Source organism: Elgaria multicarinata, chromosome 4 (genome assembly GCF_023053635.1).
Source record: "Elgaria multicarinata webbii isolate HBS135686 ecotype San Diego chromosome 4, rElgMul1.1.pri, whole genome shotgun sequence".
Classification (NCBI taxonomy): Eukaryota; Metazoa; Chordata; class Lepidosauria; order Squamata; family Anguidae; genus Elgaria; species Elgaria multicarinata.
The window spans coordinates 139,222,479-139,240,921 of record NC_086174.1 but is presented as its reverse complement, the minus strand read 5'-3'; the positions used below and the strand labels follow the sequence as shown (position 1 = coordinate 139,240,921).

The window sequence follows — 18,443 nt, the reverse complement described above, 5'->3', positions numbered from 1 at the left end:
CAGACCAGTCGGGTTCAGCAGCAGACATAACACACTCTTTACCGCAGTATCCCCAATGGGGGTGCCAGGAAGCACCCACTAGATTTTTTTAAAAAATGTCCCCCCAAAGTATGTGTACATGGATTTGTATATATCTGTAGCATTGAAAACAAAGAAATACATACAACTTTCTAGCAATTATACATAGGCTTCAACAAAAACGGACCAAATATCCAAATAAGTATCCATTTGAAGATGAAGTCTGTTTGACACCCTTTCAAATATTGAAAGTGTGGTAAGGTCCTCAATCCATAGAAGGTGAGTGTTTATCCTTACAGTGTTGTAATATCAATCTTTTAGCTCTTAAAGGGGTGCAAAAACTCAATTTACACTGAACATTTGCTAATTTCCATGAAACAGGTAAATAATTTAAAAACATGCCTACCTCAGTGAATATTAAAGAGCCTTCCAGTATTTTTTTTTAGTATTTTAGCATTCTAGTCTTTTAGCTCAGCTGTTTTAAATTTTGCTGCTAGGTTTTATTCTGCTTGCACTTTAAAATATAAATGTTTTAAGCTTTTGTATCTTATATTGTTTTTATGCTGGACTTGTGATTTTAATTTCTGTTTAATAACTTCCTCAGCCAAAAGAGGCAACTCCTGGACACTGCCAAAACATATATTTAAAAGAAGCGTTAGCTGTATTGCTCCACCAGTAATTAGCTGAATTAGACAATTCCTTATTAGAGAGATGTTGTGAAACAACACGAAACAAATGTTTTTTTCCTGAATAAGAGGCAGCCTAAGATTTATTAGAGGAAACAGGTAGAAACTGAAGCGGTGATCCACTGATTAAGCACTTTGGGGTGGTGCTTACAGCAGTTTCTCAAATGCTCCCTAAAAGGGCTGGGGACCCTTACTCTACAGCTCAGTCTTAAGCAATAAAGCAGGAGATCAGTCCAGCTTGCTTCTGATAATTTAAAGTGATAGATTTTTCATCTCTCTAGAGCACAATATGGGAGCTTGACCATTCGAAGGTTGCAAGTGGCTTTTGACCGGCAGTTTTAGGCCACCATCCTATGCCTGTTTAGACAGAAAAAAAGTTCTACAACTCCCAGCTTTTCCCAGCTAATCACACTGGCTGGGGAATGCTGGGAGTTGCAGGACTTATTTTCTGTCTAAACATGCTTACGTTTGTGCCTTAATTATTTTAACCTCCTGCAATACACTGCAAACACATGCTTCAATGTATGCTAAATATCATGCTTGAATGTCATTCTAGAATGCTGGCATCTGCAAAAGAATGTCTTCTGCTTCCCAATGACAGCAAACATCTGGATATAAATAACTCTGGAGATTATTTATACATGTAACAAGAAAAACCCTGAACACCAGACGGTTCACACAATCCTGCCCCTTTCCCCACTAAGCAAATGGGACAAAAGGTAGTAAGAACTGAAACAGAAGTTGACCTAGTTTTGTCACGCAATTACTATGGCAAATGTAGGTCAGTAGAGCACCAAATAAGTGGGCAAGGTAGAATAGCAGGTTATCACACATCACCTCCCAACTCCACTCTGGCATACATTCCAAAATCGAGGATAAAAGCAGCTCTTTTCTTTACATTTAACTCCCAGAATGATTTGCTGTTTAAAACACTTGACTACTTCAAAACATTTATTTAGCACCAAGGTGTCCAACAGTGTGCAAAATTACAAAACTGACATGATTCCTGCCCAGAGGAATTATAAACTTAATTTAAAACAGGACAAACGAGAGAATGGACAGATCTCAATTAGAGGGGATGGGTGGGACAAAGAGTTTGAACTGGTAAAGAAAATAAAAACTGAAAATATGGTGGCCTTGGAAAATCTTTATGGAAACAGGTTTGCTAAGGTTGAAATCACTCATGCATTTTAAAGTTTCCATCACCACTCTGGAATCTTTCTGCAATTCTGTTAATGCATAATATCACAGTTCACAATGTATTTATCTTCCCCACTTTAGATATCAGATCCCTCCAGGTAATGAAGGAAAAGACACTCCCCGTCTGTCTCCTGGCCCAACCTGCCCTCCAGCAAGAATAATGCAACCTAGTTAACTTTCTAGCCTACCCTGCAATTTTCTTTATTGACCCTCTTCTGCTCTCCAGTGAAACTGACATAGTCAGGGGCAACCCTGTCAGTATTACCACTGCTTCTTGATTTTCTTTCTTTTTAAGTATTACTGGGCAATAGTACTAGTACATATGCATTCCTTTTTCTTTTAAGAAAAGGAAAATAATTCTTCACTGCAGAGTAACTCCAATGGTGTCAGGAAGACTGGGTGGGTGAACGTTCCACAACATTAATAAAACTGTGAACACCATTCTCCCAACCTTGACAGGTTAAGAGGAGAATAGAGGTGGGTGCCCTGTGAAAAGCTGCACTTGTGAAACTGACATGGTTTTCCAACCACATTTCTACACAGGGAAGAGAGCTTAAGAAAGAGAAAAGGCCCATTCCAAACATGTACAACGCTATAGAAAAATGGTTGAACTAAAGAAGTGCTTCAAGTAGAACTCGTCTATACATCACAGACCTCTCTCTCTGACACACAAACACACACACAAAGGTTGAAATGTGATTATAAATCCACCTTACAGCATGACCATCAATTGATTTAAAAGTCAGGTAGAAGCATATTTAAAATTGCATTTCTGTCTTTCACACATGCACATAACAGAAGGGGAGAGAGATTGAAAAGCACTTGAAGTGGCACATGTGAAATCTTTAAATCAGATGAGGGTGCTGCTTAATGAAAAATGGTGGCGGCACAGGAAGTTAGCATTTTGATGAATTTTCATAGCGATGAAGGTGAGAGGACTAGACTAAGATTGTCGAGATGAATGAGAATGTTGATCTAGTTCGCACGTAATGAAAACCCACGTTTCAATTAACCCATGGTTTGTTGTTGGGTTAACCACTAGGTTGTTTAGTCCATAAACAACTCAGTGGTCTGGCTTCAGACGTAAAAGCGGAAGAGGTGCATGCACTACAGGCAGCACACCCATTCTCTCCCACTTGGGCACGACAACTCGTTGTTTAAAAACTATGGCTTGTTGCTACATGAGAATTTTGCCCATAGAGTCCTGGGCAAAGAACTAGACAACAGAACTAGAAGCAAGATTACGGGAGGTTCTAAGTCTAATTCAAAGCCCTAAATGGCTTGAGACCCAAATACCTCCTCCCATACCAATCACTCATGCAATAAGAGCATCAGAAGACACCCTTCCCCAAGTGCCTTTGGCAAGAGAAGCACATTATAAACACATGGAGGAGGGGGCTTTTTCTGTACTAGCACTCAAAACTCTAGAACGCCCTCCCAAGGGAGATCTGACTGGTACCAATGCTGTACTCTTTCAGGCATCAGGTTAAGGTGTGTTATTTGCCCAGGCACTTTATTTACAGCGTAACATTGTTCATATGATTTGCAGCTGGTTGATTAGTTGATTTATCCCTCCCAATTTTAGGCTTGATGTTTACTGCCTCTTATTATCAGTCCAAGGTCTATTTTATCTTTGCACCCAAACCCCCCCAGCTAAAAACCACTTTTGTGGGTGAAGGACAGCCTAGATTTTCTATACCGCCCAGAGATTTTTGTGAACCGCCCAGAGAGCTCCAGCTATTGGGCGGTATAGAAATAAAATAAATAAATAAGTAAATAAATAAATAAATAAATAAAATCCCTATTAAATCATAGCCAACAATATACCATGCACAGTCATTGACACTTTTGACGATCATAGCAACAACCTCTAAATAAATTTATTCTCTAGTTACGTACTGTAGCATTCCCCATTGCAAATAGTAGGTAAGAGAGCAGCAAACTGTCCCTCCTATTAGCCACCTAGCTACTCATGTCTGTCACCACACAGCTACTGAATACATATGGCTGTAAAGATGCCAAAGATCAGGTCAGTCCCACTAGCCCAGTATTGTATACTCCGATCAGAAGTAGCTCTCCAGGGTCCCAAGCAACTGCATTTCCCAGCCGTGCTGCTTGAGATTCTTTTTCGAACCTCAGATGCCAGGGATAAAGGTCTGGTCATGCTCTGGCTCCCAGGGTCGGGTAAGGTGGGACTGAACCTGGCGCCCATGAGCACAAGCGTAAGGTATTAGTGCAACGAAACCATCACCCCAAATACATTTGGTGCTTTCCCCAGTCACTGAAAGCTGGCACTGGCATTCAAGTGGTAGCCATTTTTTAAAAAACACAGACGCAAAGTTACACATGCATAGCATTGTCCTGGTCTTTCCTTCAACTTTAAATCCAGATGACAAAGGCGGTAGGTAACACAGGAGCAGCTGCATTAATGCTGAGCCACAGAAACAGAACACAGCGCTATAGGGACTGCCTGCCCTGGCACCAGGAGAAGGAAAGAGCAAATGGGAGGTGGGGCGGGGGGGGGGGGGGAGATTGTCTGCCTCCCGATTAATTATTCACAAAGTTGATATCTCCTATGCTTTCATGCAGTCTTTTTAATAGCTCTTTCTGCCGATATCTACCACAACATCCTATGACATCGAAGTACTTTGTTTGGTTGCTTCCATCTACTATCAGTCAATGCTCCTTGTGGATGACCCTGAGTGTTTGTGTTTTGAAACAACCGTTCTCCCGTGTTCACTTTCTATTTTATAAGCATATCTCATGGTCTGAAAACAGGGATGGGGAATGGGTAGCCCTCCAGATGTTGCTGGACTGCAACTCCTATCAGCCTTCACTGCTGGCTATGCTGACTATGGCTGATGGGAGTTGCAGTCCAGCAACAAATGGGAGGGCCACACATTTCCCATAGTAGAAAAACTTCTATTTAGGCTTTTCTTCATGGTAAGAATGAAGTCCATTTTATTTGTCCCTTTTATTGTTTCTACCATTTATTATATACTTTCAGATTGGAACAATGTGAATCGCAACTTATATTCTAACTATTGGTGAATCTATCCATACACATAAAACTGGACTGGCAATTGCTAGGAATTTATTCATTTTCAAGTAATTCTTAATATTACATTTGCCTTTTTCATTGCTATAACCCATACAGCTGGCATTTTCAGTGAATTTTGAACTGTGATCCCAAGATTTCTCTTCCACATAGTCAAAGTCAATTAAGAACTTGGTATGCATAGGAGGAGGGGGGAGAAATGGATCTTATCTAGCATTCTGCTTTGAATGCTTCTTCATCTGAAAAAGGTTAGCCATATCATCATTTATCCCACTCTATGGATCATTTATGTTTAACACACACCGGAAGAAGGTTGAAAACTCTCTGATGCTACAGCACAGAGGATGGCACATAAAATAAGAACATGAGAAGAGCCATGCTGGATCAGGCCAAGGGTATATCTAAGTCTAGCATTCTGTTCACATAGTGGCCAATCAGTGTTGACCAGGAACCCACAAGCAGGACACAAGTAGAAATGCACTCTCCCACCCATGTTCCCCAGCAACTGGTGCACATAGGCTTACTGTCTCTGCTACTGAAGGTAGCACATAGATATCAGGACTAGTAGCCTTTTCCTCCAAGAATTTATCTAACACACTTCTAAGTACTTCCTTTTATCTGTCCTGAATCTCCCACCAATCAGCTTCATGGGATGACCCTGGGTTCTAGTATTTTGAGAAAGGGAGAAAAATGTCTCCCTATCCACATTCTCCACACCATGCATAATTTTGTACACCTCTATCATGTTTCCCCTTAGCCTCCTTTTTTCCAAGCTAAACAATCTCACCTGTTGCAACCCTCTCTCATAGGGGAGATGTTCCAGCCCCTTTATCATTTTAGTTGCCCTTTTCTTCACTTTTCCAGCTCTACAATATATTTTTTCAAAGTACGTACACAGCATTCCAAAAACTGAACACAGTATTCCAAGTGTGGTCACACTATAGATTTGTGTCAGGGCAGTATGATATGAGCAGTTTTCTTCTCAATTCCTTTTCTAATTAGCCCAAATATGAAGTCTGCCTTTTTTACAGCAGGTTGACGTTTTCCTTGAGCTGCCCGCCACATCCCCAAGATCTCTTTCTTGGGTTGTCACCACTAGCTCAGATCCCATCCGTTGGAATTTTCTGCCCCCACGTGCAGCACTTTACACTTGCTTACATTGAACCACATTTGCAATTTTGATGCCTCTTCTCCCTGTTCGGAAAGATCCTTTTGGAGCTCCTCACAATTCCTTTTGTTTTAATTACCCTAAATAATTTGGTGACATTGACAAACTTGGCCACTTCACTGCTCCTCTGATTCTGTAGATTTCTCTCAACGAAATGACACCCTCTCCCTTGCCTTTCTATCACAGAGTTATACTTGCTCCCCATCTATTATATTCAAGTATCATTTCTGCAATAAACAAATATCATGAGTTCATAGATAAGCAGGAAGATGAAAGCTAAAAAATACAAAGCTAAATGATCAGAATGAGAAGAAAATCATTTACAAAGGAGACTGAAAATGTAAGGCTGTTTTTCATGCATATAAGCTCCCATTACCAAACAAATTCTACATTGTCAAGCATAACATACTAACAGTAGTCTCTCCTGGTTTTAACATATCAACACTGATTTCAAGGACAGACTCAGGCATTTTCAGATAGTGATCAAGGATGGATTTATCCCTTAGAAAAATCTATATGAAACGACCATGTGTGTACAAACACACATCAGTTTCCCTGTGTATTCAATGATTTGTTTTTGAGGCTTGCTGAATTTATGGTCACGGAAGCCATGTATGTGAGAAACCCCCATACATGAGCAGAAGAGGCCTTAGGAGATGTGGCCATTGGGATGAATGAAAAACAATTACCTAATAGAAGAAGAAATAATTGTGCTAGTCAACACTAAAACTGATCCTTAGATTACCAGAAAATACAGGAAGTTCTCTCTTGAGATATCTAGCAACTGTATTAACTGGTATTTAACAGGGTTCAAATCAATCATTGGGTCCTGACTCCTGTGACACTATGATGTGCATTTCATATAACATGCACTTTTTGGTACTGATGTACAAGAACTATTTAGCTTTAGTGTTGATACAATAAATGATGTAGACACAAACACTGTCTTGTGTACTTCCAAGATATACTGTGGTATCACATTTATACCATCTCTCTCACACACAGCATAAATGCAATATCAAGAACAGATGAAAGGCATTTATGAAATACTTATGATTTAATTGACTGTTCTGATACACACACACTATAGCAAGAATAGCAAAACAATAGGAACATTTTGCTGTACCATGACTGGTTGCTTTAAGATTTTTGTAAAGCGTATTGCAAAAGAGAGATTAATTTGAAGCAGGAACTCTATAGAAAGAAATATATTGTACTTGTAGATAATATTATAAATGATTTCGTTCAGTTATTTTGTCAAATAACGTCCTCAGAAATTAATAATATAGTTGCACTACACACTGCCTATACAAAGCTTCATTTATAATTGTTAGAAATTACAGCTTGTAACCTTGTTATTTGCACGTTTTGTCCCTTCTCAGTTAAAAAGAAATATATGCATCCCTTTGAAAGAAACTCAGGGCAATTGATAGGATTCCATGCTAACACCATTGTAATAATTTAATGCTGGTAAGAAAGAGCCATTTATTCCTTTTCTTGAAACATTCCTAAAACCTTGTCGAGAATATTTGGTGTGAACATTGAGAAGTCACATTCCTGTCAAAATGGAATTAAACTGGTTTATAAATTTGCTTGTTTGCTTATTTACATTTAAGGATTTTGATACCACCCTTCATAAATTGTTCCAATGCTTTCAAGTGCATAAGCTTAAAATAAAAACAGGCAACATGGAACCCTTATTTGCACCACAACTTGAAAAACAGGTAGAGTAAAATGCTTGCCACTTTCAAATTAGAATGGCTTATCTCATGCAGAGCTCTCTTAAGGAGGACTCCTACATAAACGAATGAGAATCATACAGAAAACATTTAGGAGACTATACAATTCATACTGAATCCAGAGAGATTTTAACAATGACCACAGCATACGCATAACACATTTACAACAAGAAAGAAGAAAGGCACCTGGAGACATCTGACACTGGGCATGCTCTGCAGGCATCTCAGTGCGCACATGCTCTCTACCAGGTTGGAGCAGCCTAGCCACAAAGACCTTGGCACAGAACACTGCAGGATGACAAAAAGGAAGGAAGAGAAGAAGCAGTTAGATGCCACAAGTTACTGAACGCAGGTAACTTATTAGTATGTTAAAGTGGATATGTAATTAACCAATGGTAAGCAACCAACAACATCAAATCCCATTCTTAACTGCTTAGCCAGTTCATCAATCAAGGGCTCAATCCACTAAATACTACCACTGCATATATAACCTCCATATTCTGAACCATACTCTGGATTGGATCTAGACTAAATTAGTCACACATAAATCCTGCTGAGATCAATGGGAGTTCAGTAAGCCATGACCAGCCGTTCACATTGATTTCAATGGGACCCAGGTACAACTATCTTAGTCTGCATCCAACCCACTGGAGCTTGCACCAAACTCTAACAAAATATAGATTGCGAAGTAGCAGTTCTTAGTGGATTGTGCTCCAAATTATCTAGCAAGCTTCATTGGTCTAACCGCTTCACTGTAAGTGAGCTCAGAAAGGAAATAAATGGGAACTGTACATTGGAAAGTGGAGCTCAGAGCGCCCTCTTGAATGCTAATTAGCTTCTTTTTTTCTTCTCTTTTCTTTTTTTTAACAAAGCTACCCTACAAAAGCAGGCCTCGTATCAGGACGCAAGTTAGGGACTTGATTCAGTGTTTTATTCATAAGTTTCTTGCTACTAATTTAGACTTATGTTAAAAAATAACTTCCTGTTGTATTATATGTGTAAACTTGACATTAAATCAATTCATTTCTCTGCAACTATTTCTGATGATAATTTCCAAATCTCATCCTTTACCAGGAATGAAACTATTTATTTATTTTTGCATTTATATCCTGCCTTTTTAACTCCAAGGAGCCCAAGGCGGCATACATAATCCTCCTCTCCATTTCATCCTCACAACAATAACCCTGTGAGGTAGGTTGGGCTGAGAGTCTGTGACTGGCCCAAAGTCACCCAGTGGGTTTCCATGGCCTAGTGGGGACTAGAACCCGGCTCTAGCCACTATGCCACACTGGCTCTAGGCCCAATATTACAAAGGTCCACTGTAAATATGGGAAGAAAGGTGCTCAAAAATAACACTTTTTAAGTAACTATGCTGGGTATCAGGGATTTCACTTCATTCTGAGGGAGCGTTCCATTTTAAAGAAAAACGGGATTGTCAACGATTGACAATGGGGACAATAAATAATTAACAGCTTATATCGCACGTACTCCTACCAAAAGTAAATAGGCAAAACATTTTCACAACATCAGATAATAACATTCGACTGGCCAATTTATGTCCTAACAGGTCACATCCCTCTTACTATTAAATGCATAAGGAGGATGGTACTTGATAGAATCTATATGATCCTTCACCACATTAAAAAGAGGCAGGTTCAGGATCTATGATCCTCCAGATCCTCCACTTTCAAACTATAAGACCTCAAAGAGGGTCATGGGCTTCCCAATTAATCTAAAGACAAAATGTATTCAATGATAAGCAGCAGGTGTGCTTTAGATTTTGCCGCATCTCTCACCTAAATACACCCATTCACTTACACTAGATTTAGTTTTTCCTACACCTCCAAAATGAAGGAATGTCTAATAATACATACAGAAAGCTACCTTACATTGGGCACAGAAGACAGTACATGTCTAATGTGACATTTGTTTGCACTGCAAAAGGCATATTATAAGCTGCTTTTGAAGCCCCCTTGAGATTCGAAAGCAGTTTGTTATGCTGGAAGGGTGGTGGGTTGCAGTTTGAGAAACACAAATCTAAAGCTACACTGAATGCAAACTAGCCAAACATTTCTCTGGGACTATGGGCCAAAGATGGCAAGGTTGTAATCCTCAGCACACATGCATAAGATGGCTCAAAGTTTCCCCCCACCCCAATCACTTCCTTTTCAGCAACTTCCCCCAACTTCATCCATAGTCCTACTTTTAGAAGTTTCTGAGGGGGAACGGGGCGGGGGGGAGAGAGAGTGTCTACACAGAGCAATTGGTTCTATTTTGTGGTCCTCCATGTGATCTGGCCTACAACTTCCACCAGCGTGGTCAATGGTGAAGGATCACTGAAGGTGCAGGCCAAAAACATCTGGAGGGCCACAAGTTGCTCACCCCACCCCTGCTCTAGAAATAGCAGCACATGGATATAACCTTAAAGAGTGCCATAAAGCTATTTATGTACTGAAACAAAAGAGAAGGATCTGATGTAGATGGTAAAAGGTAGCCTCTGGATTTTTATATCACTTCTCTTGAAATTTCCAGAATAAAAAAGGGGGGATGTTGATATCAAAGTTACCCAGGTTCTCTCCAACTGTATTTCGAGACAGGGCTGGAAAATCCCAAGTACTTGGTCAACTTGACTCCTAAAACATTTGAGGCTGGCTCCTAGAAATACAAATTATTTTCCAGACCACCACAATGACTGGATTCATTCAGAGATGTAATTCAGCAGCACATATTTCACTGGTAGAGCACATGCTTTATATATAGAACATTCCAGGATTAATACCTGGCATCTCCAGTTAAAAAGGATTTCAGGGAGAAAGGCTGGAAAACGCCTTTAGCTAAAGCCTTAGAGAACCACTGTCAGTCAGAATAGACAAGACAAACCAATAATTTGACTCTGTATAAAGCAGCTTTATATCTGCTGCATCCAAGCGGGACCTTTAAAAACAGAAGGGCTCCTTCTCTTTGCAGAAGCGACCAAGATCCAGTAGAGACTCCCTGCTGAATGGGTGGAAGGCGATTTTTGCCAATTCCTGCTTTCACATGCAGTCCGTGGAACAACATTCCAAGCTGTTCCAGAGGGCCCTGTGATCCTCCACAACAACTTTTAAGGGAGCTCTTGGGAGAACGGGGAACTGGTGAAACTTGCCTGCACCCCTTGAACAAGAGTTCTACTTATGGGTAGTTTGGATCCCATCAAGTGTATACTGATGTTCTCAAGTAAAATAATTTTATTCCAATATTAAAATAATGCTATTGCTATGCCCAGAACTACTTGTATTTGAATACTCTGTAGCTTTGACTTTGCATAAAGTATTGAATCATTCCACCTTGTATTTCAATCTAAGGCCATAATACACAGGGTCACCTAAGGCTTTTGTTGCTACCACTGGCCTATCACAGGATACCCAAGTGGACCAAACTGAAGTAGCTTAAGGAGCAAAGCTTAGTTTTTAAGTCTGTTAACAACTTTGAGCCTGTCCTCAAAAAATCAATGAAGAAGTCAGGTAACTTCTTCCTAGTTAAAGAAAAACTATAACCCAAACAGGATAATTTAATTTCTGGAAGGACTCAAGGTTAGTGATCCTTTTCCCCATTTTTTTCAATTACTTTTTTAAAATGTTCAATAGAAACCACTTTGGGAGGGTTCAAGTGCATATTCACTCAAAATAGACAGGACCTACCAGTCCCTCCCCCAATTAATCCAGATCACAGTGGACCCCAAAACAAAGGTAGTGCTTGCACAGATGTCAAGGCAAGAAAGTCAAATCAAACACTTCAAGAGAAAACAAAAAGGACAACACATTACCCCTGCCAGCATTACTGGCTGGTCTGACCTGGAAAGAAATGTTTTCCAAGACCAAAATATGGCCGTCAGCTATCACATATGTATTTATGTAAGCTGTTACTGGCATGCATTCCACCTTCTTGTACAATTTAGTTAACTGATAATTGTAAGCATTCTTGGCAAACAAGTTTACTCTAAGCACCATATTTTTCTTAGTAAGGAAAAATAGGCTAGCTTGCATTGAGTAAATTTGAGTTGAACAGCAGGAATAAAAAATACTAGAGAGAACATGCATAGGTTAAGTCCAAAAGAATCAAATTTAGTTCTAAAGCATTAAACACGATCATTTCATGCCACCTTTAAAGAACATGTGAATGTTTTGAATAGTGAAATGTGATTACAGGATTTGGGGAATTAGTTATTACCACAAATTAGACCTGCTTTAATGTGGTGAAAGATGTACATTAGTACAACTTGGTGCAATTCTTACCACTACACATCGTCTAAGTTCTGACTAAGGACAGATGATTTATATAAGGCTTTATTTTCTGATGATCACCTGATGAGCTAATGTTCTCTGAAAAGTTAAGACAATGTTATGCTATCCTCCTTTTGCATCTTTTTCTTTGTAATGTGGCCAGTACATTTGTAGGGACTCATACAAACTGTATTTTCATTCACGTTTTGCAGACCAATTTAGTCATTACACTCAGCAAGCACTTCGAACGTGTAAGGATTGGGCCCAACATTTCTGAAGAAGCACTTCAAGAAGATGTGGGAGCAGATTCAGAGTCAGATGAGGAAGAGGTAGTGGAGCTACCAAGGTCACAAGAGATAAAGCAGAGTAACAGTGGCAGAAAGGAGTCTCCAGATTCTGGTTGATGAGTTGGATCAAAGCCAGTTTGAGACCTCTCCATCCATGGGAATGCAAGATGTTAGGGTGGGGAGGAGTTGGGACTGATGGACCCAAGAATCAAATGCTGTGTTAGGAGGGAGAAGCAACTTGAGGATGTAAGTCATTCTAAAAGATCGGCTGCTCAAAAGAGCAGGGGAGACCCTGCTCAGGGAGGGGGAGACCCTCCCTGAGGATAAGACTGGAAAAGCTACTCTGGTTTTGCATTGTCGGCTGGTACCAGTTTCCTTGCAGTTTCCTATCATAGTGTATTCATCAAAGGTAGCTTCTTGTAATCTAATTAGTATTATGCAAAGATGACTAGAAAACTTAGTTCTGTGTTTCTGTATGCTGATTACATCAGTAACCTGAAGCGCTCTGGCTGTGGCTTGCATAATAAAAGCTATTTACTAAGCGATTGTCTTCACCTTGTGACTACAAAGACGACCAGAAGCTTGGCACTCGACAGAATGGTACTGCTGCTATAAAATGAACACATGGAGCTGCCCTACAGACCATTGATCCACCCAACCCAATGGAAGCCCTCCTAGGTGGACTCTTTTCATTGAGGACTGAACTGAAGACCTTCTATATACTAAGCAGGTGCTCTTGTAGTGTAGGATGGACCTTCTCCAAAATGAAAAGAGGAGGGATGAAGAAAATGCAAGCCTTCAAACATGTTACCCCTTGAGGACAAGGATAAACCATTTACATTTTCTGACAAGTGATCCTTTTAGATATTTTCTTCATAGCTAGGGAGCTTGCGCAAAACTTTAAAAAATCAAGTAGACAAGGTCAGCTTCTTTGAGGTAAGTAAGAGCTTGCTTGGTTGCTACCTTTAAGGGGGGAAAGGTCCCCTCTAGACAAAGGGAGATGCCATAATTCTGGCCATTTTAAAAGGATTATATGTGTTATTTCATGCCCACGCAGAAAACTGCTTCCCTTTCAGGGTTTAGCTGCTTAAGCTCAGTAATTCAATGGAGTTGTCCTCTTCCCAACTATATTTGTCAAGCTACTCTGGATAAAAGACATAGGGCCGTTTTAGGGTAGGAAACCTACTTCTGAAACTTTGTGATTTAGACAATTTATCTTGATTAAGCTTCAGCTTGTTCTCCCTCAACCATCCTAAAACTGCCTCCAAGCACCTATTAAGGAGCTCCATATCCTCCCTGGGATTAATAGGTGGAAAATAATGTAGAGCTGCATGTCATCTGCATATTGCTGACACTGCAGCCCTAATCTGCATAAATCCCCGCCCACCCGCCATTTCATGTAGATGTTAAATAGAACAACGAACAAGAATGAACATTGTGGTAACACACAGGCATCACCTTCTGAAACCCACCTGCCAGGTAAGTTCAAAGCCATCATAATATCATGCCCCCCTAAACCCAATCTAGTCAGGCAATCCAGATTACCATGGTCAATACTACCGGAATTAGTTGAGAGGTCCAGGAGAACTAGCAAGGTTGTACTCCTTCTGACCATTCCCTGACATAAGTCATTCAACCAGGACTAGCACGGCTGTTTCAATCCCAAAACCAGGCCTAAACCTAGATTGGAATAATCAGCATCTTCCAAGACTCTATGGATTTGAGAAACCACTACCTGTACCAGAACCCTTCTTAGAATGGAAAATTAGATAAAGAGTGATAATGATTTTATCAGAGATTTTAGAGCCTAACCCCTGCCTCTTTTAGGATTTTTTAAATAATTAAATATAATTATAATACAAGACCAATAATACAATAGTACTGTTGATAACAGAGTTACAGATTTGCATTTGTAAACTTACAATCTTGTTTATCAGATAAATGACTACATTTCACATAAAGTCCCTCCCTCAAACAAGCATTTGTCACTTCTGATGTCTAGCCCTGCCCTGGCAGAGTTTAATAAAAGCCAAGACGGGCAAAGATCTAGGATATAGGTGGTTGGCCTCAGTCCTCCAAGATGCTTGTCTACGTCCTAAATTGAACAAGCTGAAAAGTCTTTATAACAATAGGACTAGACTGTGTCACAGCTACATCCATCTCAGACTCGATCAAAAGCATGGCATCCGAGTCAGCATGAGTACGAGCGATTTTATCCACAAATTGCAAGCAAATTGGTCATAGCGAGTAGAGGGTTCTCCAACCTGAGCCTCATGATCTACATTAAGCAGGCCTTTCACCACTCAGAATAGCTCTGTTGGACAACACGGTATGGATGCAATGGTGGCCAGAAGACCCCTCCAAAAGTGGTATCTTACTTGTGTATAGTTTTATTTGCTGTGGACTTTTCACCACCTTTAGTCGTCAATCCAACCGTTTCACCACCTTCAGCTCCTCCAAATACCAAAGAGTTGACTTGGCTCTTATAACTTGGTCATCATGAGCTGACATCTCCCCTGCCCATAGTGCCATATACTGAAGTGCTTTCAAAACCCTGTTGGTTTCAAAAACTCATCCATGCAGAATGGCAGGCTGTCATTGGAGAAAAAGCCTAAAGCCCCCTTGAGCTTGTGGAATTAGGTACACAGTTCTTTGGGTCCTGCCTATGACTCCACCCATCACTTTCTACCGAGCCTCTTTCAGCTGCAACACCACTGCCACAGGGTGAGAATGGAAACACCTTCCCCTTTGTTCACCCTGAACCAGCATTACCACAACCCCATAAGCAGCGAGAGGCAATACATCACTGGGCACAGAACTCTGGGAGTGGCATTGCCCCTTCCAGATCTTGCTCGCATCAAACTTCCAATAGGTGGGGATCCCCTACAGCGCATACATTTATATGGAATACTATGCCCAAGCACATGTGTGCCATCTGATTGTGAAGCCCTGACTGCTAAATAGGGCCTTATCACAGAGCTGAGCACTTTGGGGGGGGGGATGCATAATAAAATCTTGAAAAACTGGATAGAGTGCCCACTTCCAACTGGGACAGAAACTAAGGCCTCAAATTGGTCCTCTGGAGTTGCCTAGAAGGCCAAATCCATTTCCCTCAGCCACCAATCCTGCAGTAATTTGCTGGTTTTTATGCACCTCTCTCTAATCGAAAAGGTTGAAATGCCTCTACTGATGCTTAGTTACTGGCAGTAAGAGCTTTAAGCTACAATAGGATGGTCTTTTTAACCCCACCTGTTGTTCTGTTGGTCCTGCCCACCACTGGACTGTGGCTCCCAAATGGAATTTGGCCCTTAGGCTAAAAGAGATATGGCACTCTTGAACTAGAGGAGATACCACACCAGAAGTCAAGCATTACAGGTGGAAAAAAGTACCAAATAGCACGCGCTCATGTATGTGTGTGTACACACTCACACACATACACACTTATATTTTCATCTGCTGAACTCTTACGAAAGTGCAGAAGGTTATAACACAGTTCATAGGCACATTGTTCTCAGGTCACAAAAAAAGAGTTTTCTTCTTCAAAGTGGGACTGTCTTTTTCAAGTAGTGGAAAATTACAGCAAATAAAGTGAGACACAGAACTACCTACATTTTCCTCAGTTTTCTCTTTAGCTTCCAGGCCATCTACACTCAATGCACATCGTGGGAGAGTTTCCAGGACAGCAATTTCATACTAAACTAAGACTCATTTAAACTTCGGCTTCTAGAAGCATTTCTTCATGAATCCTCTCTTGCACCAATGAATTTGTCAGTTTAGCTAACATTTCTAGGGCCTGCTCACCAACGTACCAGAGGACAGAAGTGACCTGCTTTTCCATCTTATTTATTTGGATTTCAAGCTCATCCTACCCCTTGCTTTGATGGAACAGCACCTCCATATGTTCCCCAGCTCTGTGCAAACAAGATTACCAGCAATATTTAAGTGTTAAAACTCAGCCCATACTGTGGACTCCAACAAGGCTCAACAGAGCCCCTTCTCCCCACCCCCAATTTTGCATGTGCAGCCAGCGCGACAAAATGAAATGGATGAGGATTTCAGAGGCATTCACACTTCCCACTCCCCCATTGTTCTGTTGCATGCACACAGGGGGGACAAAACTTATTGAGTCCTGTTAGAATCCTGAGCGCTCAGAAGCTGGACCTGCAATGCAAATGGATAACACTGCTAATATTTTAGAAGTAGAACACTGTTGCAAGTATTATATATTCCCAACAAGTAATGTGTGCATTTGCATTAAATGGGAAGACAAGTCACAGGAGCAAAGCATTTAAAATCTAGGAACGTGCATGCAACAGGACATTGTATTTAGAACACCAAGATGCCTCTAAATTATGTGAGGTCCAACAGTTGAAATCTCTGCAAAGATACTGAGCTGCTTTGAACATAATATTAATTAACAGTTTAGAGTAAAGAGGAGTGTAGCTTCTTCCTGAGTATGCACACTCCCCTCCTCCTCTGGCAATCAAGGGGATGTTTGGATTATCCAAAGCTTGCTGTGTTGTCTGAACTCATATGAACTGTGATTAATGGAAGGTTAATAGAAACAAGCCAACTTCAAACCACAGTTTATGAAGCTAGTTTGTTTTCAACCACAGTTTAGGTTTCGGGCAACATATGAAAGCTTTTTATTGCCTCCTTGTGGCTGCACTGGAAGAGAGGGGAGAGAGGAGTGTAAGAGCTGAGTGTAAGGCCAGGTTCATTGTTGTAATGCTAAACAATAGTTTAGTGTTATATCCAAATGCAGCAATTATTTGCTTTCCCTTTAAGTAGTTAGGAACTAAAAAGAAGCTTCATGGGAACCACTTTATACTTCTTCTTACAAAGAATCCATCATGAAAGCTTCTAGACAATGGGTAGGTGACCTGGTGCCCTCCATATCTTTTGGACTACAGCTCCCATCAGCCTCATCCAGCATGGCCAATGATAAGGGATTATTTTAGTTGTAATCCAAAACATCTAGTGGACACAGGTCTGCCTACTCCTTTTCTAGACCATTTCTTCAAGCTTCCATTTGTGCATGACTCAATCGTATCTCTCAGGTTAAAATGTGCTGCTGTTCTTTATAAGGACCACTCTACTACCAGCTATTCTAAGAGGCCAGCTTGTGGCCCTTCAGAGGTTTTGACCTACTAAGCAAAGCCAATGGCGAGAAATGATGGGAGTTGTTGGCTAAAGTACCTGGAGGGCTACAAAATCCCCACTCCTGCTATATGGGGTGCCACAAATTCACCACAAATTACTCAACAATGCATTGCCATTCTGCTTTCAAAATCTTCATCTATGCTTCATGCAATGGAAATCCAAGGTAGCAATGGGACAAAATCTCTCTATATTTCATATGACAGCTAAAGAAGAAGATTGGAAGATTTACTCCAGTCAATAAAATAGGCATATTAAGTCTTCAACTTCACAAAATAGCTAACACCCAACTCAGTAATATTTCAAAGGAAACACTCACCTAAAATGTCTGTTACTAACAAAACGGCCGTTTAGCAATGCTTCAGCTGCCATTGAACAACAAGAGACATATTGACCTATTTTGCACATAATGCTAACCCATGGTTTATTTAACCCACAGCTTGTTGAATTCTGGGTTGCTATAATGTAAGAAACCAGCCATGAATCATGAATAACCCAGAAAAAAGAACCCATGGTTTACTGTTGGGTTGCAAACTCTGGGTTATTTAAACTCCATTGTTATGTGTTAACCAAGAACAGTGGGTTGATCATGGGTTGCTTTGTCAGAGGAGGTAGACAAGAGTGGTCAAAGACAAAAAACGAAAAAACCCAGACACTTTAAATGCCAGTACTTCAGTGTTCCAAAGGCATTTGGGACACAGGGAAGAAGCTGAAGATGGAAGGAAGAAAGGAAACAACCCAGGGATTGAGAAAACAATCCACAGTTTGTTCAATCATCTGCCAGACAAATGATGGCAACAAACCATAGGTTTAATAAACCAAGCATTAGCATAATATGTGAATCAGGTCAATGCCTTCCCAGGGC

General features: G+C 40.5%; 1 protein-coding gene across 4 annotated transcripts in view; it reads right to left on the bottom strand.

Annotated features, from left to right (window-relative positions):
- The window catches only part of FBXW11 (F-box and WD repeat domain containing 11), a 98,437-nt gene that overhangs the window by 60,920 nt on the left and 19,074 nt on the right, over nucleotides 1-18,443 (bottom strand). For 2 of the 4 annotated variants that reach the window (XM_063125283.1, XM_063125282.1), the window contains one exon: nucleotides 8,056-8,157. The exons of the other annotated variants lie outside the window; for them this stretch is intronic. In XM_063125283.1, coding sequence (XP_062981353.1) covers nucleotides 8,056-8,106 — 51 coding nt within the window. In that variant the 5' untranslated portion in view covers nucleotides 8,107-8,157. The remainder of the gene's footprint in view (nucleotides 1-8,055; nucleotides 8,158-18,443) is intronic. 4 annotated transcript variants of the gene reach the window in all.